A 27,384-nucleotide genomic window follows, 5' to 3' on the forward strand; every position below is an offset into this window, starting at 1 on the left:
GTGACAGCTCCAAGGATTTTCTGCATTAGGCAAATAGGCAGCTCATAATCATCCATTGAACAGTCACAGTGGCTGTGTCCTGACACCCTTGCTACTCAAGAGTTGTGATTCTCCTGATATAGTGAACATGGGGAAACTTCTCAAGTCTGATGTCCAGTGCTGGGCCAGTGACCCCAACTCCACTTCTAGACAAGGAAGAGAAGTGAACATCTCCTGCAGGTGCTCTCAGTAATTTCATCTCTCCCTGAAGATGAACATGTTCAACACAAGGATGATGAATAACTTTGTGGAGGTGCATCTTATCTCCATCATTAAGGAGATTAAGCTTCATGAGTAGGTCAGATTTGAACATGTCTATCTTTTAGATAAATATATTTAGACAAGACAAATTCCACCCAAAATTTATCCAGTTGTTTGTCACAGGTATTTATTCTGCCGAGTAATGTTATCTTTACCCTCAAAGTCTTTGCAAGCCCCCCTGTCTAAAAGATGTTATCCTGAATTACCATGGACTCACTGTGGATTTGGAAATTACGGAGTAAGCCATCACTGCATGTTTATAGGGTGGAAAAGAAGGAAATGAAGGCTTTTAAAGACAGATGGAAGCTATGTTGACAGGGGCATGAAGATGCCTAACAGCCTTCACTGAGCAAGTAGCTGCTGGTGAAGTTGAAGAAACACTTGAGTTGTTCCCCTTGGGAGAACGTGTGTCTCTCTTGCAGTAACTTCACACGTGATTCGTGCCTTTGGCATGGCAGGCTGCATAAAACATTACATAGACATTCCTGTTTGTTAAGCCTGATCCCAAAGGGCTTCCCTGAGCTCTCCTAGCCCTTTATGAAACCAGAAGGTGGTGTAATGCCCACCCTGACTGACTCAGGTTGTCACAGGGGTGGACAGTTCCTTGTAGCAAACCCATGCTCTTCACCCCAGAATCATAGCCCAACATGGAGCAGGTACTGCAGCAGGAATCTCTATGGACTGAGGGCACCCTTAGAGGGCGATGAGGCTGTTTCCCTCTCTAACATGGTGCACCCTGCCCAGGGGGCAGGTAGGCAGCACTGCAGTGTGAGAGACAGGAAGAAGATCTTCCCCTCAGTCTCTCACCCCTCAGACGCCACGCTTCCTCCTTGCAGCCCTCTGGGAAAAAGGAAAAGAGTTTGTCCTGGGAACACCTTTGATGTGATAAAATGAATGGTCTGTCATCTTGTTCAATAACATCACACAGAAAGATCTATAAAAAGCTCTCTATAGAAAGTTGAAAATAAATTTAGAAAATCTACTTCACTCTCAAATCCTCAAAACCCATAAGTGTATCAGAATAGTTGTAAAATTATTCACTTTTATGATGTGCAAGTTATGCAGTATTGTACAGCCAGATAAGTTTATAGGAACACGTGTTAAGCTGCCTGCATGGGGAGGACCTGACTGAAGTTAAAACATAAAACCTTCCCACAAGACAAGTGAGGTTGTGAGGAGGGACACTAAAGTGTGAGAATGGCTTTGAATAAGATATGTGGCTTCTCTTCCCCCTTTCCCCAGTGCTACACTTGCACTGAAATAGGAAATTTTAAAACAGAGAGCCAAGGAGACCAGAACTGACAGAAAGAGCCTATGGTGCTGCAGCCAGAGCTGCACACTCTATGCCAATGGATTTCCAACTTCAAAAACAACTAGACTCTAGGGACTGCAGTACTACTGCGTGATGGGTCTCTCACCTCTGATTGTTCATGTTTTACCCATAAATAACATCATCATCCCCTGGTAAAATCCAATCAGTCAGCCTCCCCTCAGTATCTGGTAATATCATGGAGCAGATGCTCCTGGAAGATGTCAAAACATGAGGAAGATGGGGATGTGATTAGAGACAGCCTACATGGTTTCACCAAGGACAAATCATGCCTGACTATTTTAGTAGCCTTCTGCAATGTAGTGACTGCATCACTGGACAAGAGAAGAGCTACAGATGTCATCAGCTTCTGTAAGGCCTTTGATACAATCCCCCACAATATTCTTACCTCTAAATTGGAGAGAGATGGGTTTGATGGATGGACTGTTAGATGGATAAGGAATTGACTGGATGGATGGTGGCATCCAAAGAATTACAGTCAATGGCTCGGTATCCAAGTAGAAACCAGTAATGAACAGTGTGTCCCACAAGGGTCCATAATGGGACCAATACTACTTAAAATCTTCATGAAAGACATAGACAGTGGGATTGAGTGTACCCTCAGCAAGTTCACAGATGACATCAAGCTGAGGGTGCAGCTGGTTCACTCGAGGGAAGAGATGTCATCCAAAGGGACCTTGGCAGGCTTGAGGAGTAGGGCCTCATGAATCTCATGAAGTTCAACAAGGCCAAGTGCAAGGCCCAGCCCCTGGGTCAGGTCAATCCCTGGTGTCAATACAGGCTGAGTGGTGAATGGATCTGGAGCAGTCCTGTGGAGACTTGTACTTGGGGGTACACGTCCATATAAAATCAGATATGACTTGGCAATATGTGCTTGCAGCCCAGAAAGACAACCATATCCTGGTCTGTATAAGAATAAATGTGACCAGCAGATCAGAAGAGATGATTCTGCCTGTCTACTTCCCTCTTGTGAGACCCTATCTGGAATAGTGCATCCAGCTCTGGGGGTCCCCAACATAAGAATGATGTGAACCTCTTAGAACAGATTCAAAGGAGGGCCATGAAGGTGATCAGAGGGCTGGAGCGTTTCTCCTATGAAAACAGGCTGAGAGAGTTGGGGTGGGAGAAGAGAAGTTTCCAGGAAGATCTCATTGCAACTTTTCAATTCGTAAAGGGGCTGACAAAAAAGACAGAGACACTTTTCACCAGGGCCTGTAGTAACAGGACAAAGAGTTAACAGTTTTAAACTGAAAGAGGGCAGGTTTAGATTAGACATAATGAAGAAACTCTTTACTATGAGGATATTGAGACAGAGGAACAGGTTGCCCAGAGAAGTTGTGGATGCTCCATCCCTGGAAGTGTTCAAGGCTAGCTTGGATGGGGCTTTGAGCAATCTGGTTTTCTGATAGATGTCCCTGCCCATGACAGAGCAGTTGGACTTGATGATCTTCAAAGGTCCCTTCTAACCCCAAACCTTCTGTGATTCTCTTGAGGGTGACACACGAGGTCAGAGGGGAGGTGCCAGCAGGCTAGAGGATGCCAGGGGATTCCCTCCCGAAAAGGGCAGTGCTGCAGGAGGCACAGCAGGGAGACTGATTCAACCCCTCCTGGATAGGATAGACGGTAGCTTTCTGTAAGCAGGAATTTTAACTAGAACATTGTTGTGGATCTTTGGGGCTTTTTTCCTTCAACAAAATCCTTTAAATTTTCATTCTATTAATAGGGCTGGAACATTGTCTTCTCTGGCTAAGCTGAGCCTGCTTTTCTGTTCTTTCTTTACATCTGCATCCTCCCCATGTGAATAAAACTTCTAGAAGAACTGTCTTCAAAAATTTGAAGGGGAGGAAAAAGAAGAAACAGCCTATGATTTGCACAAAATTAAAAGAAGTATTTGTGACACAAGCCAAATGTTCCCAGAGAAATTTCCCTTTCCTTACTGCAAAGAATATATCATTGAAACATCTGCATACATTACACAAACTAAATAAATTTACCCAGACTTGAAGTTTGTTTTTCATGCCCAAAGCTAATGGCTCACACAGGTTTTCTGGGTTATTTTGTGTTTTGTGGGGTTTTCCCCTTTCTTAAGCCTGAATGCACAAACTCAAGACACACTTTCAGCTGACAGTAGAATAATCATGAATTTTAGGTTGTCTTGTAACAGGTAGACTTCTTCATTCAATGCCACACTCCCATTGCAGGTACCCAGAGCAAGGGCAAGCTGAATGTCACTAGTGGAGAAGGGGCAGAGATGTGTAGGGGAATGGAGAGTTAACCCTGAGCCCAGAACAATCTGTTTTCCTTTCTTCTCTTCCTAGTGTTCCTGAAACCTGAGCATGACCCCACCATACCAGGCCATTGTGGATAGATTTGAGATGCTCATCACTTGCTGGTACTAGCAGTGCCTCAGCAAGAGGGAGACAGGCATGATATTCAGCCACTCTTGTATTTCCTGAGACACAGCTCTTAGGAGAAGATCTTAACCAAAAATGAGGAGTCTCTTACGGCTCATTGCTCAGTCTCTCATTCCTCATTGCAAGGAGTCTCTCATTGCTCAGTGACTGTTACAGAGACATAGGCACAGGCACAAGCTATGAGACAGGACAGAGAGACAGGGTTGGCACCATTGTGAGCCCTGTGCTCCCTTGTCACCCCACGTACATGGCCCCAGTACAGCATCTGCACGCAGCTGTGACCTGCCTGGTGCAGGTTTGGTGGCACATTACCTTGTGATGGTTGGAAGACCAATGTGACATAGACCACAGAGCAGATCCTTGGCCAGAAGGGGTATGTACATGGGATTGGAGACATTGGTCCTACCAAGAGAGTCTGTGGGCTTGCTTAACAATCACTACCTCATCCCTTACCTCCTTCCTTTGTGCCATCCTTTGGCACTCCCAGGGTGCATTTCTGAAAGAGCAGTTAATGGATTTATGTGTCATATAATTGTGATAGCTGGAGGTTGTCTGGTGGAAGGGAAGAATTTCAATTGTCTCAGGGTGGATTTGGTCTAATTATCTCAGATGACTTAAGCAAATCTGCTTTCTTGGAGACACGCTGTTACTGTAGTAACTTGTAAATGAATATCAGATGATGAGTTATTTAGAGGCAGTCTGAACTGGTAAGTTTATCAGCACAGTGGGCAATCATTTCTTCTTCCTTTTTTTTTTAAACTCTTTTCCATATTAATTTCTTTCTCAGTGTGAATGTAAACCAAAAAATCAACAGGTCAGATACAGGGCTCTTATGAACTCTGCCTTCCCTATCAGGCAGAGCAGATGCAGCTTGGAACTACTTTATCATTTTGCTTTTAATTAAAGCCTATAATGGTTTTGCACTTTATTAACAGGCTTTATCCAAAATACAAAGTGGATAAAGGATGAAGTGAATCTTCAGATAATTCTGCATTTTTTATTATCTCTTTTTACATATGCAGGCTGTTCACTACATCACCCAGAGCCACAGTCAGCAGTGCCTCATGAGCGGTCTGGTGATAAACAATGGTTGCACCCTGCCCTTCTGGAGAAAGAGCTGATAGCGTGTGCCTTGGCTTCGATACTTGCCTTGTGTGGCCAAAGGGGATGGCGTTTAGAGGCATCACCCTTTCTTAAAACAAGGTATAAAATCTTCTTCTAGTCCAAAGAGAAGAGGGTAAACATCTCCATGCCCCAGTGCATCAGCAGTTGCAATGCAGCATCAAATACACTGCACTATGGCTTATTATCACTGCATTGTATCCAGTCCTAAAATGCAGCAGAGAGAATACAAGTTGCAAATGAGGTCCCAAGGGCATGTCTCACCCTCTAGCCTGGCTTTTTGCAAATCTTTAATGGTTTCAGCCTTTTGGCAAACCTGGGAAGTCTGCCAGGAGGGTGCTCAGGTACTCCTAGATATGAACCAGAGATGGAAATGCTCAAATTAGAAATTTGGAAATTATCTCCAAACTACCAACAGAGGAGGAGAACTGTTTCTGACCTGTAGCTGTCCACGCTTTCCACCTCTATTGCTGACAGTAGCTGTAGCTCAGGATCCAGGATCTAGATTCATCCCCAGTAACCATTTACCCTTCAGGGAATCTCCTCATGACAGCGGCAGAGTCTGTCTTCGCTCCCTCCATGGTATGCATCAGCTCCTGCTCCACCTCAACAGCTTCAGTTCAGCTCCTCTTTTGGGTGCCTCTGCAAAGGGCTTAAATTGTACTGGCAAGAGAACATTAGTGGGCTTCTTCTTGAGGAACAGGAGTAGTTTATTGTCCTCTATTGTTCCACTTCATATGAAAAGCTCTTCAAAATGCCTAGAAAGCCACTTTTCTATCAGGGGATTTCAAGTAGCAGGAAGGAAATGCAGGAGAGGGTAGTGAGCATGGGTGCAGCACCTTGCACTGAGCAAGGATGCTCTCTGAGCGCTATTAACATATCTGGTCCTATTTGTTCCCAGAGTCATGGTCTCATACTGTCAGGATGCCTTTTTTTTTCTGTTGTTACAGCTTCATCCTTAGTTAAGCCCTTAGAGCAGGCACAGGGCAATCATCCCAGAGTAGGTGATGTGTATCAGCTTGCCAACTTGCCAGATCTCCACAGGTGCAGATGTTTCCATTTCACCCATTTCATCTCCATGCTTTTCATTTATTTTGTCTAGCAAATAACTGCCAGATGCTCCACAGAAATTGCCTGTGCATGTGGTTTGCTTATATCTACTCAGTGTATTTTATTCCTCAAAGAGAGCACAGAAAGTGATGTCAAGTGAGATCCATCAAATGCAGCAGCTAAAGCTAAACCAGGACCATTTGCCTGGATGTCCCTGACCCAGCTGCAGCTTTGGCTGAGAGATAGCAAGGTGGTATGTCTCCATTCAGTTTAAACACAAGAAGTTTCAGTCTCCTCCCATCTGGGCTGGGAAGGGTTCATCAAACTTTGTTTCAACGCAGAAGAACTGAAGAGCATGGCTTTGCTCCACCCTGTCCATGTCTACACAAGTGTCTCTCAGAAAGCATCTATGGAATTGAAATGCTTTAGTGTGAATCCTGTTTATATTTCATTATCATTACATTGTTTTCAATATATTGCAGAATGTCAAGTTTCTTGAATTCTTTTGCTTGTACTTCAAGACTGCATGGCAGTTTATGCTGAAAAAACTTATTTTTGAAAAAAAACCAAGGGAATTTAATATGGGAATAATGTCTTTCTTTCTATCTGGGATACATTTAAAATGCTGTATCATAGTCTTGCTATATCTACTACAAAACCACTTTTTTTTTCCCCAAAATACTTCTATATGTGGCTTCATCTAAAATTCAGGGTTGTCTGATAGAGCAAAGTGTGTGCTACAGTGTGGACGTGTACTAAAATTGTAGTTATTTCTGCATGCTCAGAGGTGTGTAATTAGCATGAGGACAGCCATTAACACATCCCCTATGCTGTGTCACTAAATCACACCTGATTATACTGCAAAGTGAGATTAGCAAAATAAGCTTGAAGTTGTCCTCTCACTGTCTTTTGATAGTAGGAAAACCAAATCCTCCCACAGCCAAAGCTGCAACTAATATTCAGTACTTAAGAAATTCAACTGATGCATTCATAATGAACAAGATTTTGTGTAATTAAAATTTTAAATAAATCCCCAACATGAGCCCTGGCTTGGATTTCTTAATTTCAGATATAGTTTTTGACAAAATAGGTTCAGGGGGTTGTTTTTTTTTTTTCTTCTCTTTTCTTTCATCTGAGAGATTTAAAAAATCTTATTAGCATATTAAAAAAGAGCAGGAGATAAATTGAGACCAGGATTAAAAGACTCACTACTTTCTTCATGTCACCTTTATAGTTCTTTTGAGCATCTGTCCCTAGGCAGTGGGTGTAAGTAACGTGGAGGTGGATGTTAGTGGGTGGCAAGGCTTTTGTGAGGCAGAAAGAAGCTGAGAATTAGAAAATTATTGGAGGCAGTTTCCATACAGATGAGAAGAAGCAATCAGACCCTGAGAAGCCCAGAAAGAGGAGGAAGACAGTAAGAAAACTAAATAAACGGTACATTTCTCTGGTAAAGAAATTACCGATTTGTTTCAACCGAAACCCTGAAAGTTGCCATGGTTGCTTAAAGATGCTGAAAACCCTGAAAGTTGCTCATTCAAAGCATCTCACAGCTGCAGGCCTGGGTCTCTCCTTGTCTGTGGAAATCTTTAGGACACAGTAAAAAATCCACTGAGTTCTCAAGGCTCATTTCTACTAGGTAGAAATGAGTAGGTAGGTAGGCTACTTACCTACCTATAGGGTGACTGCATCTCTTGTTCTTTCTTGTTACACACAGGGCGGTGGAGGAGATGAGGTAAATAATGACATGTTATTAAGGAGTTCCTGTAGCTGTGAGGAAATCCACATTGCCAAAGTCTCGGACCTGATCTGCAGATAGTTTAATCACTTGTAGCTGCATCTGAGGTTAATGGAGGCTGGATTTAGAAAATATCAAGTGCTCTCAGAGGCAATTGTACTATGAAAAATCAGGGGCTGGTTGATACAAGCTGGACAAAAAAAATACGGTCACAACACTTGGATCTTTAATCCCTCCATGCCTAAATTCCTTGACCCAACAGTGAGAAAAAAATACTGCTGTTGTTCTTCAATTCAACATCAAGGGTATCAGCTGACAAGTGGCTGTTATGCACAGAGACAGACACAGCAATGAACCTCATAGAAGAAAAAATTACACAGCAAAAAGCGCCCCTCTCAGAAGAAGGTTTAATAAAAAATATGCGTTCTAAAATTTGGGACTGTTTTCACAAGCAGAAATAATAAAATAAAATTTATAAGAGAAGCTCATCATCAAGATGCATAGGCTTCCATCCCCCCAGATCCCACTATTTTTTAAACAAAAAAGGTATCAGAATAGTCTAACCTGGACAAAAGTGTGTTTTCTCCCACTGCATTATTCTCAGAAACTTTTGAAATGGATATGTTATGAGTCTATATATAAATATGTGTATGTGTGTTAATGTAAGTGTATATGTGATTTAATATGTATTTTAAAGTCAGCCTGAATCAGGTATTTCCCCAAACAATGTAAGTTTTACGAAGTTGTACACAATAAGAAACTATATCTCATAGTGGAGCTGACCATAGGAGGAGGCAGCCTCAGCACAGTTGGTGGGTTTGTAAAAAGGGTGTTAGCACAGCCCCTCTCAACCCCTGGTTCCTACCAAGGGTCACAGCTGCCATGAACATATACAGCTCCTATCAACTCTCCTGTAATCCAGCCAAGAAAGCTGAGGATGAAGAAGAAAGAGTTTGGATGCATGGAAGGAGCAGTTCCTTCTTGGGAGGAGGATTAGGTTGCAGTGGGACTGGGGTAGAGTGGGAGCATTGTCTTCTGTTTTGGGCTGGCTGGCATGTCCAGTGGCTTTATTTTCCTCTTTGCTGTTTTCTATATGACCCTCCTCAATAGCCCTACAATGATGGCCTTCAGACTACACCACTGACTTCCCTAAGCAAATAGCCCAGCACATGGGTGAATTAATGAGTGTTTGCAAAGTGTGTGTGATCACTGGAGAAAATACAGTTGCACGGGCATGAAGTGTCTGGAAAAGGACGATTATTTGCAGCACCTGTTCTGCTGTCAGAAACCCTTATTCACTGGGCAGTGAACTAGTCCTTGTCCTCCCTCCTTAGGATATTCTCAGCACACACCGGTACTGTTCACAGGCTGATTTTTGCACATTATGTGCATTACAGTAAGTAAAAGTATGAATGAGGCATCCAGACTCCCAATATAACACTGGCAAATGCTGGAAAGTGTGGAAAGGTGACACTTAACCTTCTCTCTGAAGACCTGAGCCTGTTTATTCTTTTGCAATGTGGTGGTGCTACTCACTCTCCATATACTGCAGGTCATCAGTGTCTGGGCCCCCTCCTGTGGGATGGGAGGACTGATTTCAACCCTTCCTCACCCTGCGGAGTTTATCTTGAGTAAATTCACCATTTTCAAGTCAGAACTTTAATGGCAAGGCATTTAGCTGCTCAGGGAAGCAGCCACACTTGCTGTCCCTATTGAAACTATGCCGATGTGGAGCAGGGAAGCAGGGCTAGAGGGATGGTGGTGTAGCCAGTGTCTGCATCCCACAGGGCCATGAGCTCAGCCAGCAGACGTGCAGTGGGGGTTGCTGCCTCTGTTTCCACTATTTGTACTACAGTTGACTGAAAACTTTGATAGTTCGAATACAAAAGGTCTCTCAGAGCATGAGGAGCAATACCAAAGACCTTTCTCCCAGCTGGGTGCCTCACCTTTGCAGCTGCAGAGTCAGAAATGTACTTGTGTCTTTTTGACCTCTTGGAGATCTTGGAGATCTCTAACTCTTGGATCTACTCTTCATACTTCCCCTGAATGTCAGAAGACTTCTACGAAGTCACTGGAGGTGACTTGAGTAGTGTACCAGTGGTAAGGAACCAAGGATTTACACCCTTATGTGAACAGGCATCTGCTTCTCTCTCCACAGGCTGTATTGTCTCCAATGCAGTAGGAGAAGCCCGTGGTGGTACAACTCTTCCCTGGCTAAAATAGGGTTGCCCTTCTGCTCTTTGTCTAGAAACTGGTAAAACTGCACTGAGGATGTGTTTGGTCCTGCTGCATGTAGAGAGCGGTGTCCAGGGGGATGTTCCTTTGGCACCTCCTGGGATCAAGTGAATTGCATTCTCTATGGGCTCTGCTGTAAAAGGAACTGATATTCTTCGGAGTTAGCCACCCACTCCTCAGACATCAAAGGTAAAACAAGTGAATCACATCTAATGTGGTTTGCTGCATTTTTAACAGAAAGCCTGTGTCCCAGGTCCAAGTATAATCATGGTTTGTATGTTTTTTTCCATGAGAAAAGCACCATGTGTTTATAAATTGCTCTTTACCAAATTACTTGTTCTTAAAAAGAATTACACCATAATAAGCTGCATCATTAAAAAGAAATTTTTCTGTGAGCAGCAGAGCCTGGTTTCCTGCAGTTTGGTACCTCATGGTGGGATTATGTTGCGTCTAATGAGGAGCACTCTGGCTGAAGCCTTTTCTCCTGTTCACAAAGACACTGTCTCATGTGGATTCGCTGGTGTCTATAATACATTTGGGATCAAACTGCCATTGTTTAGGTTCTCTCTTGTCTGCCAATGTAATACTGCACACGTGGCAAACTGTTCCTCCCTGGAGACGTGCAAGGGTCATACTTCTCTACCCTGATGCCTCTTCTCATAAAAATGATTGAAAATTAAAGCATTTGAGATTTCTATTCCACAATTCAGTTTGACTAAAATTGGCCAACAGGCTAAAAGATAATTGAGAATAATATTGGACTGACACAACAATATAATAAACCTAATTTTATTAGGTAATCGGGCAATAAATGATGGAAAGTAAATACTGGAGGAGATTAAACATGAGAAAAAATGTTCATAAATATTTATTCAAGCATTTAAATACACTCAAGGTGACCGTTTTATGCCCATTTTGCATTTCAATTTTAGTGTTTCAATTCACAGTCATATGAATCACCAACAAGGGCACAGACACCCCAATAGTTACATTCATACCTCAAAAGTAAGAGTAAAGTAATAGTTTCCTCTGAGACTTTTTTTTTTACAGTGACAGAGAATTATTAAACGTTTATTTAAAAATACTACAAATTTAAAGTTTAGAAACAGGAATGTTGAATAATTCAGAAATCAGATTTTGAAGATGGTTCTCACCTAGTCAGAGAATAAAGATAGATCATGTGGTTTGTCCTGGATTTCAGAATTTTCAGTAAACCTGAAATGAACAGAGTCAGACCAGAAATCCTTTGCTGAAGTGGTTTATGGAAAGGTTTTGAGAATGTTTCAGAAATATGAGGTGTGAAAGACAATTCACAATTATTTGTGCACATACACACAAAATCACAGATTAAGGAAAGAAGAAAGATACATTGAATAAATTGCTCATTGTAATTTATATTCCTAATTCCTAAGCCATAGAAATGTGTTCATCATAAAGAGATTTTTTGAAGGTATTTCTATTTTCTTACCTTGGATGCAGTTTAGATGGATGAGCTACCGTTGGTCTCCATGCTTATCAAATTAGGAGAATGCATTTCTAAATTCAATTACATCCTCAGTGGAAGTGGTTTCTCTGACTCTGGTAATCTTTGGAGAAGAATTATACACAGTCTATAAAGCTTCACATTTCAAAACCTAATTTTGAATGTTATTCAAGAGGTTAATTTAAGATTCATCTTCCAAAAGGAGAGTTAAATAAAACTGATAGAAGGCTGGAACTTGTTGAGTGGTTGAGAGGTTTATCAGCATGTGAGAACGAGTTCATTAGTTTTAATTAGTATAATCACTAATGTTGCATTAACAGTTTGGTGAGAGAAAGTAATTGCTCACACCCACTGTATTAGATTGGGAGATTAGAATTCATTTTATGAGGCAATTAGCATTTCAGGGATTTTTTTTTTTTTAAGGCTTTTGTGATCTTCCATTGCAATACCCTCCTTCACCAAAAAGAGTTTAAATTAACCATAACTTTCATCCTAATGGGATGCAAAAATTAATGCAGAATTAAGTGTGAACCAGTAATCCCACTGCGATAAGCAGGCAGCTAATGCCACAAACCTTGATTAGTTTATAATGACCTGTTTTATTTCCCAGACAATGATAGTCATTTATCTGTCCTCAATTCATTATGTTCCTAGAAAGTTTATATTCTTGAATTTTACACAGCAAAACAAATAAAAAATGAGGAAGGGAAAAGTAGAACTGTACTATTGAAGTAATAATTCTCCAAAGAAAAAGGAAGTTTCAGTAATAGGGCTTAACTAGTCAATTATTCTTCACATCAAATACCAGAGGAAGAAGAAACAGCTCCCTTTGACATCCAGTGCCTTGGGAGGAAACATGAATTTCACAGCAGCAGCAATCACAGCCTTGCTCTGCCCATCACATTCCTGGGCAGCTACTGACAAAGTGAGAATGGAGATCCAGGACTTGTCATCCTGGCTGGCAAGGAAGCCTTGGTCATCTGAGAGTTAGGACAATTCACCCAAGAAATTGCCTTCCAAAACATCCTGGAAAGCAAAACTGCTTACAGCAAGGCTGTAATGAAAGGCACCATGATATCCATAAAGAGATGAGAAATACACCATTTGCAACAAATTTAGCACCCATTTTATAGGATTATGCTTGCCCCTGATTAAAACAAGTCTCTGCCCAAAAAATAACCGAATAAATGCCAAATCTGCTATGTCTTGGATGTGGTATGGAAGAGAACAACTGTTAGATGTTAGAACTATGATGTAGTTCCTGAAATTTTGGGTACATATATTAAAATGAGTGGATGTGGGGTAGTATTCAGGGAATTACATGAATCTTCCAAAAACATATGTTTAAGCGAAATGTGCATACATATGTATGTACTCTTATAAGAGACATTAATGGATATATGAGACGCTCTTAGAAGAGGGGTTCAAAGACAAAAACTTATTAAACAGCCAAAAATTAGGTACAACTAGACAGACTGGATTTCAGTCTGTCTGGCATCAGCTGATGTCACCTTTAGAATGTGAATTACTCCACCTGAGGTCTGCATCCTCCGCTGTAAGGGCTGCCGCACCCTACAGACTGCAGAGGCAGTCCAAGGTGGCTTGATTGGCTGAAGTAAATGCTGAAGTAAATGTTTAAAATTGGATAGAATTAATCATGACCAGCATGCCTGTGCTTTAGGGTTTGTCTATGCACAGAGTTATTGTGGAAAGCCATTACTCTTCCTGAATAGCATTACTTGTGAATACACTTTTGGTTGAATAAGACTTATTTCTCTTCAACAACATCTACTTGACAGAGGCAGAGCAATTTGCTTTCTAGTCCTCATGTGGAAACCTTCTGCAAGAGCTACTGCCTTTTTAGTGAGCAGCCCTACCCTAATCCAAATTTACTTTATTGCAAAAATGCCCTAAATTTGCCATCCATTCACCTTTGAGAGCAATTTAAGATTTATGGAGGTAAGTGCATCTATTAGGCACAAATATATTGACCAAAAAAAAAAAATGAAGGTATCGTATACAATAAAAACTTGACTTTTATTTCACAAATTATGGATGTTATAAAGCTTATTGTTTCAGGAAAAATGTCTGTATTTGCATGTATGTTTCATTAAAGAGTAATAATGCCATACATATTTCATTTCCTTGTTCTGAGCAGCAAAAGCCTTAACTATATAAAATGCCCCATGCTGTTCTTGCTTTGTTGTTTTTTTTTCTTTTAATCAGATTTTCCCCCCTAAACTAATGAAATTGCTCTTTAAACACATACATCATTTTCATTTTAAGTGATTTACCATGACTCAAACAGTTTCTCTCTTCTGGAGAACGAGGCACTTTTTGTTGTGCAGATCCAGGTCAGAATTGCCTCTGATATCCAGAGTGCTGAGTTCCCTGCAATCCCACTAGTGCTGTTTTAGGTGGAGTGTTAGGTGACTGATATCTGCAGGGTCTGCACCTTGCATATCAACACTGATTCTTGGTCCACCTGCTATCACATGTAATTTCTCTCTTCTTGTAGTATGCACCGACCCTCTGTGCAGCTGCACAGACGTCCACAGAGAGAGGCATCCTTCCTCCCTGCCATCATCACGAAGCAGTGCATGACCCCCAACTGGTTCCCTGCATGTGCCCGCTCTTTTCCTGCCCATGGGAAGGGCACCTGGAGGTGGTGGTGTCCCACCTGAGGCAGACCCATCACATCAACATCCTTCAGGGTGCAGAGATTGTCTTCCTGGCCACGGACATGCACCTGCCTGCACCCACAGACTGGATCATCATGCACTCCTGCCTTGGCCACCAGTTTTTGCTGGTACTCAGGAAGCAGGAGAAGTATGAAGGCCACCCGCAGTTCTTTGCCACGATGATGCTGATTGGCACACCGACCCAAGCTGACAACTTCACCTACCGGCTGGAGCTCAACAGGAACCAGAGGCGCCTTAAGTGGGAGGCGACCCCCAGGTCGGTACTGGAGTGTGTGGACTCTGTCATTTCCGACGGGGATTGCCTTGTGCTGAACACTTCCCTGGCTCAACTCTTTTCTGACAATGGAAGCCTAGCGATAGGAATTGCAATAACGACCAGCAAAGTTCACAACTCCGAAGCTGAAATGTGAGGGGGAAGAGGAGCAGGAGGAGAAACAGCAACAACAGTGGTGCTCTAGCTGCCTTGTGAGAGCCAGAACTTGCAGACTTTTCGGGGGGGTCTCAGGTCTTTTATGGTATTTAGTACTTGTCCACAGTGGGCATTATGTAAACATCCCGTGGTTACAGTCTCTGTGTAATGTATTTACCATTTTGTTAATACAATTTTATGATAAATTTTAAAGAGGCTAATCAATTTATTGTAGCCCTCCAGCAGCACTGAAAACAACACATGTTAATGAAAAGTGCGCCCAGGGTGACTCACAGAAACCTTTGCTCTGAGAATGCTATGCAAATATGTTTCCTTCATTGCCTGCCTAATTGACTGGAGGCCCCTGTGCCTGATGAAAGGTCAAGTATTCCACTAAGGGACAAGAGCACCCAGGTTTCCATATTAGCAACAGTGATTTAACTCTTATACTGTGGTTAAGACCAAGCCCTGCGGGAGCCTGAAGTTTCACAGCTCCCTTCAGCTTCTGAGGGAACAACTTCCTCATTCAAACACTGAAAGCTTCAGAAGAAGAAGTCATCACCTCTGCTGAGCAGGGGCCTGGAAACCCTCATCCTGCATTCAATTTAGGACAGCTAGTAGGTGGTCACAGTGAGCATGGTTAAATATCACTCTTGTATCATACAGGGTAATGAGAGGTTGCTAGATAGTCTGGCTACAGGTGTGATATAACCATAACCAGTCATTGGGGCATTCATCTTATTAGCTGCTATTTCCTTAAGCATCCAAAAAACACTTTTCAGAAAATAAAGTATAAGGACGGTCCTAAGCTCAGCACTGATCTTGCTATGGAATTCTGTGCCCCTTAAACCCACAGTTTGTGCTACTAAATATTGATTTAAAACAATATAGACGTGAGATTTAAAATACATTCCTTCAAAAAAAACCACCTCTTTTCTTCCTTCCATACATTTTGGGGGCAGGGAAAGAATGATGGTCCCCTTCTTCTGCTGAGGGTGTTTTACAAACAGCAATGATCATAAAAAGACACAGGCTTCTCTAAGAGCATCTTCCTTGGATGGCTCCTTGGGGAGAGTTGGAGGCAGGATCTGGCAACTCGGTTCCATCTGCAGTCAGTTTCCTCCATAGCTAACAACAACAGAGAAATCCCACTGCAGTAGGTGACATGTTGAAGGAGAGGCCTCCACAGGGATTGTGACACATGAGAAGCATGGGAAACTGCCTTTTCCTGTTTTCCCTTCTGCCTGTGTGTGACTGTGGTCTGGCTGCTCCTGAATGCTTTGTCAAGAAACATCTGGTCGGTTGGGTCAGTTAGTAGATAGAGAGACTGAGTTCCTTGGAAAGCCAAGGAAGGGGGGAAGCAAGCTGAGAATAGTCCTTAGTTCTTCAAAACACATCTCGCTGTAGTTAACTTCAGGTAGACAAGACTATTGATGCTGATCTCTCCCATCTGTTGCTCTCCTGAGAATTATTATAAATTATGCATGACGTGAAATGAATTGAAGTTTTCCTGAGATGAATACCATGCAGGCAATGTCTTCTGAGACATAGATGTACATCACCTCCTTACCTGGACTTTCATAGCAGGTCAGAGAGGAGCTAGGGTCTCTTCAACAGGCTGTTGAGGTCCAAAGAAGTCTCAGTCCCTGTAAGAATACACTGGAGCACAGCTACGCATTTCTCCCACCTCTGAATTCAGAAGGCCGGGGGGGACATACTGATTTGCAGTGCTTCGCTGGAACACACAGGCTTCAGAGCAGCTTGCTTTTTCCCTGCGATGTTAAATATTCAGAACCATCAAATACTGCCCTTGCCTTAACTGATAGCAATAAATAAATCATTGGTGCTTTTGTGGACTGAAACTGGCTTCTCCAGCTCCTCCAGTAAAAATAAAACAAAGCAAAAGCAATAAGACCCCAAGAAAAACAGTTCCTCTAGCTTAAACTTTCTGACGTCTTTGTACACTGGGGTAGAGACCAAATGTAATGATGCTTTTGTTGCCTGATCACAAGAAGTTCTAGGGGGAGGTATATTTCTTGGTTATTTACTTTTTCCAGACTATTTACTTCTTATTAGTTGGCACCTTTTGTATTTGAAATATCTACTTTGTGAACCCAACAAAGTAAACTCCTTGCTTGTCTTGGCTTTCTCCACATCTGCAAAGACCCAGCTCTGGCAGGGATTTCAGAAATCTAGATTGGAGTACTACACTAGAGTACTACACTACGTTGGAGTACTGATGAAAATCTGTCCAGTGAGATTCCCAGGAAACAAAAGGAGGACACATTTCAGGCAGATATGAGAGATGGGTGCTAAAACCAGCCTTTGTAAGCATCTCAACATGAAGCTCAAATGTTTAAGGATATATTTAAGGGCTTTCTACCACAGAAGGCATTCTAATTCTGTCGTAATTCAAGGCCTATGAGTAACCTTATACTGTTATAAAGCAAAGGTGAAGCAAATATTCTGCATGGTAGGACATAAATGCAAAATGCTGGAAATAGGATCAACAGTGAAGTTCAATTTGCACACACTCTTTCAGTGCCCATAATATAGCACTTTTTACAGCTCTCTGCTTATGGTTGAAAAGTAGTTTGATTCCTAAATTTGGCTGTAATCAGGGCTTCTAGAATTAATTTTGTACTCTAGTATTTTGCATCTTTATAATGTATTAAAACAAATTACTCTTAATTAATTCCTTCCTTCCTGTGAAGAACACAACCTTACATGTGTTTGAAGTAAGGAAGTACCCTTCATTTGGTGCAGGAGAAAATGAGGTTGCAAAATCCCTGTGCAGCTGTTGCAAAATTCTATTTTCCTACCTACCTGATCTGAGAGTGGTGTTCCTTTTTTTTTTTTTTTTTTTTTACATAGACAAGATATTGGTTTTGGGTTTGGTTTAGTTCATTGGGTTTTTTAAGCTTTTTCCACATCTCTGTTCATGGGTGGATTTTCTTTTGCTTGGTTTAGTAAATTGCAACAATAATTTCATCAGGCTGAGCAGGATGGATTGCTACCAGATCCACTACAAAACCTACTTTGGTTCTTCTGCACTATCCATCAGACACTGTGTGAATGTTAATGTCAGATCTGCAGTAAAACACCATTAGTGCTTTCAGCTCAATCCTATTATGAATTAAGCTCACATCATATATCCATGACTCCTTATAAATCAGCTGAAGCATCCTCAGTCTCATCATCTTGAAGATGACAAAGGATCTTGCAGTGCCAGTGGCAGCTGTAGGGCTTGTTCAGAAGTAGGGCAGTAGTCCTCACTGGACTTGATATCACATCTTCTCCTTCATACCATCCTTTATGAATACAGGCCAGTAAACTACTGAAGAAAGGAGAGATGGTAAATCCTGGACAATAAAAGAGCTATAACAAAATGAGTAATTTACAATAACTTGCTGGATACTGCTGCATGACTCTCTTTTTTGTGCATCAGCAATTGACAGTACTGTAGTATAGGTGATTTATCTGTTTTTCTAGCCCAACACAGACCTGAAAAACACTCATCGGAGAAGAATCTGTCAGAATAGACTCAGATGTACTTCTTCTCCAATTGGATCAGAAACACCTTCTCACATGGAAGAGCTCCAGATTCTGAACTGTTCAGACACAAGCATAGGTTTTTATTTTCTTTTTTTTTTAATGCAGTTAACTCTGCACGCTTATGCCATCAGAGTGAAGGGCAGAAAACAAAGATTGCCATGTGTCATCACAAGAACTGTTCACAGAGAAAGATGATTCATCTTTCACAGAGATGGCCCTGCGGAAAACAAGGGGGCTAACAGCAGGGTAGGACACGGCAGCACCTGTGGGCTCCAGAGGTGTTCACATAGTGCTGAGGGCAGAGCTCAGTCCCTGCACAGAAAAGTTGCCCAACAGAAAACACTTGCAGTGAGGTCACAGCACAGGTTGCCAGGAAAATAATCAGCCCTCCTGAGTTAAGCTCTGTGCCTCTTCACACCAGCACCTTCCACCCAGGAAAAGGGCCTCTCATCTGCTGGGAGCCCTGTCTTTTGGAGCAGTGCAGATGAGCAGATCAGCTGGGTCTGCGTGTAAATGGTCCTGCACAATGGTGCTGCATAGTGAGTGCAAACACCCAGTCCCATCCTGACCAAGAGCTCCTTTGGTTTTGGTGGGTACCCAGCTACCTGCAGCTGCTAGTGATTCTTCCAGGTCCTGACACAGGACAGTTTTGCTGTCTTTCATGTGCATAGCTCCCACCAAGAGAGGAAAGCATTTGTTGAAAACAATGCAAAAAATCCTTGGCAGAACATCACATTAAACCTATATCTCATACCCTTGGTTAGGACTACAAGCACTCATTCTTTCTCTCTCCACAAAGGCAAAAGACTAATGAAGAGCTTTTTTATCTCCCTTTGGGCTCTGCCACTCCAGAACATGCACATGAAGGATTAGCAAGCAGTAATAATCTTCAAGAGAAGGATGAGAACTAACTTTCATTGCAAAGATGGTTCTTCTTGCAGTACTTTCACAAAAGGATGCCAGGCTCCAAGAAAGAGACTAACAAAGCTTATTGGTAGGAAAATGGGAAGCACCGATTGCAAAACCTGCCATTCCTCAACTAGAATGAGCTTTATGTCTTCCAGGTACTGAAAATCCTCCTGAGACATTCCTTATCTGAATACATCACTTAATCTTGTGGAAAGCTCCAGGACAGAGAGGTTCTTGCTGTTAGAAATTGTATCAAGTAACCTTACTGAAGATAAATGGCTTTGAACTTTCATAGCAACAGTGATGAACTGCTTCAATATCCTTGTAGTGCAGACTGAAAAATCAGAGCTTTTAGACAAAGAAACAAACTTATTCAAATGCAAATGTGCGATCTAGGACAAAGTTTTCAGGTGATATTTAAAGCACTTTTCTTGTTGCTGAGACTGGATGTCTGCATAGCAAGAGATGTTTCACTGCCAGACAGGTCCTATTGGCTTGAATTCAAAAACACTCAGATAATCTTCATTTCTCTACTAAGGGAGACACTTTAAAAAGTAAAGCAAATAGCGCTATGTATGAAACAAGTCTGTAAAGGACCTTTTTTTTCAGGCCAGACTGCCTGACCAGCAGGGTGTGCAGAGAGCGCTACATCTCCTACCTGTTCAGGGTGAAGCCAGATTTGCCAAGACAGACCATGTAGACATTTTCTTCATGTTGCAATCCCTGCTTCAACCATTGAAGATAACAGCTGTCAGGCAGCTACCTTGAAGCCTTTGATGGCTTTGAGACTATTTACTAATATCCACTTTTAGGCTGAGAAGGTTTAAGGGCATGAGATAGCGAGGCTTCACTGTGGCTCCACAAGAGTCATTGATGTGAGTACATGGAAGGGATTCAGGCAAGCCTTACATCTTTGCCTCTGCCTTTCACATCAGGACCACTAGATACACCCACAGAGATCAGTCTGGGTTTTTCCTAACAAACCATGCAAATGGCTGGACCACAGAACTGGATGCTACCACTTCCAGAGGTGTTCAGTCCAACACCGGCCAAAATCAATGGGAGTTCCTCCCTTAGTTTTGAGAATTAAAACAGTATCTTGCACAGAAACATGAGTCCCATTCATATATCTATCAGATGGTTCCTGTTTTGAAATGCAGGTTCCTCTCTGGCTTCTGACAATGGCAATAGACTACAAAACATGGCCAGGTGCTGCTGCAACTTCCACAGTAAGGTCCTGATCCAGAGAGAGGTCTCTGGGAACTACAGTAATACAAATGAATAATTGTATAATATGCTAACATAAAATAATAACACAGGGAGAGCTGATAACATCTTTATAAGTAGCAGATGATACTGATAGAGATCATTACTCAAAATGAGCTTCAGGGGAGGCCTGTGTTTTTGCCTTATTGAGATGTGGAAGAAGATATCCAGAAGAGTGACAGTCTCAGGGTTACCCTGATTACTCAAAGAAATGCTGAACTGAAAAATAAAAATCAGCTACAAGAGTCCTGAGTGAAACAGAAACATATTGGTGTTGCCTCTGGGCAGCTGTTTCTTGTGGCATGTGTCCTTGGAAAAGGAATTCCAGTAGGCAGAGAGGGTTGAACTTCGGCATGTCACAGCCACTGCTCTGTCACTTCCAGAATTTTGACAGAGAAATACTTAATCAGAGCTGCAAAAAAAGAGTATAAATATCCACTGAATGGTGTGACCTGACCAGTGGGAGAGCTGCCAAGGTGATTTATCCAGTCTCCTCTAGTAAGCCTCCACACGGCTCCTCTGTTGGATTGGCAGAAAATGGAGACAGCCCCAGGTCTGAGGAGGACTGGCTGCATTCCTAGCAGCCTGTAAATTGTTGTTGCTATTGTACAGTCCTTACATGTGATAACTCCCATGATGAAAACCAGTGAAGATTAAACCTGGGCCCTCCAGCAGTGTATGTCTGTACTGGCTGATGCTGACAGCTAGGCTGTGGGTTATGGCAAACTCACTGGCCTTATAGCCTGTCATGCAGGACTAACATATGTTGACTGGTGGCTGTGACACAGAACAGTCATATTTAAAAAATATTTCTGCATGAGATATATCCTTAGTGTACTGAGAGCGAGTACTGTCTGTGCTGGATCGCACCTCACCCGTGCCTCCTGATTGCTCTTCTCTCCACTGCAAAACTGGATGAACCAGAGCTGAACCATCCATGGAGGTGTCCAGGCCACCGAGGCCTGCAATGAAGCACCACAGGAGTGTTCATCCTGGAGATCCAGTTGCTGGGCATAGAGAGAAACACAAAAGAGCACTCAAATACAGAGAAATCTTTGAATATGAGCCTTAACTTCATATATCCTCCTGTCCAGAGTGAAACAGAGGATTTATTAGTGCAAAACACACTCATCTTCACTGAAGTTGTAACCTAAGTGAAAGCCCTACCATGACTTACAAAGTTTCCATATGCAGTGATGCACTTTTTATTCAGCCTCAAAGGTTATCAGGTCAAATAGGCCACACTTTGGGCTCTCAGTTCCTCAGTGACTCACATGAGTGTTTTTCTGTGTAGGCACAGTGTAGCTCTTCTCCAGACTTGATGATATTCCTCTAGGTGCAGACTTACTGCAGAAATCCCATCTGCACCATTTGACCACGAGGTAGGAATGATCCTTTCCAGTCCCAGATCTGTAAAGCAGTTACATTCACAGTGCATTGCTGTGAGGTTTGTGATTTAATTACAGATGAGCCAGCACAAGCATCAGAAGCCATCCTGCCATAACAATCCCACTACTTTGCCAGGTTAAGACACTTCCTCAGACATGGTGGGTCAGCTGCCTATCCTGGAGCTAAATTAACCCTACAAATTGCATCCATCCACAAGGCTGATATACTGATATACACAGCAAACCCCATTTTCCTCTCCTATTTGCCTTGAGTAGATACAACAACCAGTTCTAGAGAGAAGTCTGAACCATCAAAGCTAAGTTAGGAGCTACTGCACAGTTGAAGATTGACAGTGGGACAAATGGCACCACGATTTAACTCAGGTGCAGGAATAGTGGAGTTCATGAGCAGCTGAAAACAAGAAAAATGGGGAATGCTGATATTGACTGTGGTAAATGGGGATTATAATAAAGTGCCCAAATGCAGATGTGACAGGAAGAAGACATTCTTAGGCTACGGGTCAAAAGGTTTTTCTGGAACAACCTTTAGTTTTGGTGATAATGCCCTGGCAGAAGGCTAACACAGCTTGGCTTTTAGACCAGCTGGATTGGGCAGCAGCCAAGAACAGAGTTTATTCATTACATGTAAACTGAGCAAATTGCCCAGGGAAGGGAGTCAATAAACGTGGAGCCTCCTGGCACCATTTTCACAGAGTGACCTTTCAAAGTATAACTGTATGTTAAAAGACTTGATGGCAGTTTTCTCTCACTAGAAAAGTACCAACCAAACTGGATTGGGGGCTTATTTGTTCTCAAGTGGGAGTATATTGGAAAAAGGCTGTGTAGTTAGAGTTTGATTTTGGCTAGCTCCCATGTGAGGCTGTGATGAGGAGAGCTTCAAAAATTTTTGGCTTGAGGTCCTCTAGGGAAAGGCAGAAATAACAGTGGTGATGCTGGGAAGCATTTTTATTATCACTAAAACACCTATGGCTTTCTGCTCTCTTCTCATCCAGTGGTGATAACTGCATTCAGATCACTTCATCTGGGGGAGACTTTGATTGTGGTCATGGTGATGCATGATTCTGAGCATGGTCCTCAGTCCCCCAGACCACACCCTTCAGGCTGCAGCTCCAGCTCAGGCACTGTCATGGGGTATGGGGTCACCACCCCCAAGGCAGAAGAGCTGGCTGCCCCCTCATCAGTACACCCCAGAGCAGTCTCCTTCACAGGCAAGCAGCTTTGCTCCCAGCCCAAACACTCCACAAAACTATCCTTACTACTCCACAGGAATAGGCTTGTAATGCTTAAAGACCCTCACTTTAATTTCTCTAAAATGAAAATTTTCCAGCTGAAAAAGTGAACCCAAACTGTTTCTGTATTATGTCAACATAATTGTACAAGTATTCATATTCCCAAAGGGTTAGAGGATCCTGGCTCTCATTTCAGCCTTGTGTTAGATGCCACATATCATAACAGAATGTCATTTCCCAGGACAGACACATCTAACCTTAAGGCAAACGAGTGCAAGGCATTGCAAAGCACACAGCAGGCAGAAAACCAGCAAGAGACTGTTAGAATCCATGAAGAAATTCTTTCTGACGTCCAAACTAAACCTCCCCTGGTGCAACTTGAGGCTTTGTCCTCTTATCCTGTCACTAGTTGCCTGGGAGAAGAGGCTGTCCCCCATCTTGATACACCCTGCTTTCAGGTAGTTGCAGAGAGTGGTTCCCCCCGAGCCTCCTTTTCATCAGCCTAAACACTCCCAGCTCCTTCAGCCACTGCTCATAAGACTTGTGCTCCAGACCCTTCACCAGCTCCCTTACCCTTCTCTGGACTTGCTCAAGCACCTCCATGTCTTTCTTCTTGTGAGAGGCCCAGAATCAGGATTAGAGGTGTAACCTCACCAGTGCCAAGTACAGGTGAACAATCACCTCCCTAGTCCTGCTGCCACTCTATTACTGATACAGGCCAGGATGCTGTTGGCCTAGCACAGACTTGAAGGCAGGCACAGATAACTTATCTGAATTCAGGTGAGGTATGCAGATCGGAATTTAAGCAAAGAAAGTGGCATAGTACCTAAGCAGTGGGTTTTTTCCCACATATTTTGACACGTATTTGTATTTGCTATTGTTCATATTCCACTGTCCCCCCAAATATTTTACATCAACTTAGCATGTTACACTGTATGAAGTGCTTTAATTTAACATGCAATGGCACCTCAGATAGAATTTCTTAATCTGGACCAATGTATATAATTTTCTAGACATTTTTATGATGATGTGTTACATGAAAGAGCAGCAATAAACCTTTCTATTAGTATCTGTAAAACATTTCACAATGTCTGCCATGAAAATCATACTTGGCATTCTCAGCTTGTATCACCTACTTGCATTAGAGCGCTACTTTAATGAAGAGGGTAGTGCATCACGAGAGAATAGAAATGAAATATTAGGAAGAAAAAAACTATTGCCAAAGTGCACTGCCTGCTAAAGCTTGCCTTACAATTTGTTATTGCTTACCTTTAATCTTCTGCAGTCAGAATCAGTTTGAAAAGTGTCACTCTCACCAAAGGCAAAACACAGGTCCGAGTAGTCCCATCTTGGATTGTCCCCACTTGCCCTCATAAGCTGGATTCAGCACTGCTGCATTTTGAGACAGGAACTTGAAAATGCACATAGGAATCAGAGCTTTGGTCCTGTGTCTAGCCTAAAACTGGTCATGTGGGAAAAGAAAGGTGTTCTTGGGAATTCTAATCTTTCTGGCATTTCACTAAATGGAAATAACACAAGTCTGCTCCTTATTTCTTGTAGGCTTTCGGCATTGATTTTTGTCTGTTTGGTTTTTTTCTTCTGGATATTTAACAGAGAATATTTTTTAGCATTACCACGTAAGTTGTCAAGGACCTTCGCAGATTAACTATTTAATTTCAGGTTGGTTATTCACAAGATCAGATTTGGGGCAGGATCTCTAACCCTATTGCCTGTCAATTCCTTTTAACGTCAATCTTTTTCTTTACTTTCTTATTGCCAAAACCTGTTTCAGGCACTCATAGAGCTTGATAGAAATTGCCTTGAAAAGAGCTGATTGATCAAAACTGACCAGACATGCAAGATGAATATTCATGGTTTATTGAAGCAATCTCCACCCTCTTCTCAGAGCAGGGTATCTTCAGCTGACCTGTTGTCTCTCATACAAATTACAGCCTCATTACCATTCATTCCTCTGGAACCTAGCTGCAAGGGACATCAAGCTCGTGTTAAGTAATTCAACAAAAGTGTGAAAGAGAACGGTATCTGATCCAGAGTGAAGGCACCTGAAATTCCCTGATGTATGTGCAAATGGAAGTGGACTTGAAAGGACTACAAGAACCTACAAGAACCAGCTTCTCCCCTTGGACATGAAGAATGGATGTTACCCCCTCTGATTTTAAATATCTGGAAGATAAATGCCTGCATCTGCACAAGTCAGCAATAGTTTCCCTTGTTGGGGGGGTGAAGGTAGGGCACTTTGAGGATGTGATGCATTTAGACATGTACTTTGTGAGGCAAGGAATAAAGTCCTTACACTGCTCACATCAACCTCCACTCTTTTGGGAGCTCAAATCTCCAGGAAAAAACCTATCCCAAACACTGCAGGCTAGGAGCAAGGTTACCTTGTGCCTGCACTCATCCAACATGTTAAAATTGCCCAGGAAGAGCATTGATTTACCAACTGGCAATAACAAAAAGCTACCAAAGGGGAATCCGAGGCTGAGGGTTAGCACAGGTCTCCAGTTCAGCAGCAAACAGAGAATTTAATTTCCCTTGTCCTAGTTTTCTCTGGCCTGCCAGCACAATCTTAGCCTCTGTTTCAACAAGGTCTAAAGTGGACAACTCTACCTCTTTCAGAATTAACAACTTTCTTCACAGCAGACACACAAAAAATTGCTGATGATGGAAGGAAGGAGATGTGACAGGTGATTTTCCTCCACTTCCCCGTGAACAAATACACTGGTGGTCGCAGAGCAGTCCCGAGTTCGCAGAGAAGGCAGCTGTGCCTTAAAACGTAAAGCAGAGAGGGGGAGAGCTTTTTGTGGACCAAAATGATGTTTGGGGAAGGCAGCATGATACCTCCTTTAATGCAACCAGATTTCATGTGCAGCAAGAAGAGGGACTAAAAATAGAGCAGGATGCTAATGAGAGCCTGGCGCACACCATCTGTACAATGAGATGATGATTCTTTTTGAAAATGTAATAATTTAAGGGGTTGTTTCATTTTGTTTCTTTCTGCTGCTGCAAAGTGTTCAGAAACATGAGGCTGTTTGGGTCTTCAATTTTTTCTCCTTAATCTTAGGAAAATGAAATGGTAATGGACAAAGGAAAAAATAACTAGAAGCAAGAGTTGCTTTATTTTTCCTGAGGCTGTTCACACGTGATCAGCAAACAAAGTGGGTTAGAACAGGCTTTGATAATATTTCAGGTGGATTTCCACACAGCCCTAGATGGGGGATCAGGACATTTCTTACACAGAAGAACTTTGATTTTTCCCCAGTTTGTAAGTGCAGGGGGCTGAAGCACCCACACATTTTTTTATTCCAGTCCAAAGCTTAGACATGTGGCTTATGCTAGGGGTAAACTATGAGTTCCAGCTGGATTTTCCACAAGCCTAGGATATTTCTGCATTCTCACATCCTTTTCCCAGGCTCTACACTGTCTCCCGGGAGCGCACACATGATGCAGCCTGTACCCTGTTGCAGGCACCACTGGGAGCTCCCTGTCTTCAGCTTGGTCACCTATACTCCTGAAACCCATCTGGAAGCTCCAGGTTAGCCTGGAAAACTTGCTTTTGTGGGACACCTGATTCCCTAGCTGCCCATATATCTCACACTTAAACTTCCCCTGAGGATGAGACAACCCATCATGCTGGGAGACAGATGGGGCAGAGGAGAGGGCTTGCTCACATCTACGAGGAGCATGGGCATGGCAGAAACCAAATCCAGGCTTAGATATAAACTGCTGGTGGTGAGGCCGAGCCATCCACAGCTCTGGTGCACCCAGGTGAAATTGCCCAATGGTTTGGGCATGATGGGGCATTGAATGATGCAGGCCTGTGTAAACTACGTCTCCGAAGGAAACCAGGCTAGAAATCAGAGCAGGAAGCTAAGTTTTTATGAAACATATCTTTTTTCCTGTCAGAGAAAGACAACTACCTGCCTGTTAGCAGTTTATGTTGGTGCACCATAAAGCAAGCAGCAGATCAGGAATTTTTTTCTGGCATGCACACTCTTCTCACACACTCATCTTCCTTATTTATAGGAATGATTACTACTCTGGAAGATAACAAAACAGGTATTATATCTTAATGCTCCCATAAAACAGAGAACACAGATGATAATTAATGCATCATGACATGACTAAATTGTAAGAAGAAATTGCTGCAACAAGAAGTCACCCCAAGAACAGCAGGATTCAGATTAGTGTTCATTTCAAGAGCAACTCCTCCTTCTT

The 27,384-nt window shown here is 42.4% G+C and overlaps 1 protein-coding gene across 2 annotated transcripts in view; it reads left to right on the plus strand.

Annotated features, from left to right (window-relative positions):
* The window catches only part of SIAH3 (siah E3 ubiquitin protein ligase family member 3), a 53,214-nt gene extending 38,140 nt beyond the window's left edge, over positions 1-15,074 (plus strand). For both annotated transcript variants that reach the window (XM_051778760.1, XM_051778761.1), the window contains exon 4: positions 14,188-15,074. In XM_051778760.1, the coding sequence (XP_051634720.1) occupies positions 14,188-14,781 (594 nt within the window). In that variant the 3' untranslated portion in view covers positions 14,782-15,074. The remainder of the gene's footprint in view (positions 1-14,187) is intronic.
* Positions 15,075-27,384: the final 12,310 nt, after the last annotated feature.

Source organism: Manacus candei, unplaced genomic scaffold (assembly GCF_025592945.1).
Source record: "Manacus candei isolate 608988 ecotype Guabito, Panama unplaced genomic scaffold, ASM2559294v1 h1tg000014l, whole genome shotgun sequence".
In the NCBI taxonomy this organism is placed as follows: Eukaryota; Metazoa; Chordata; class Aves; order Passeriformes; family Pipridae; genus Manacus; species Manacus candei.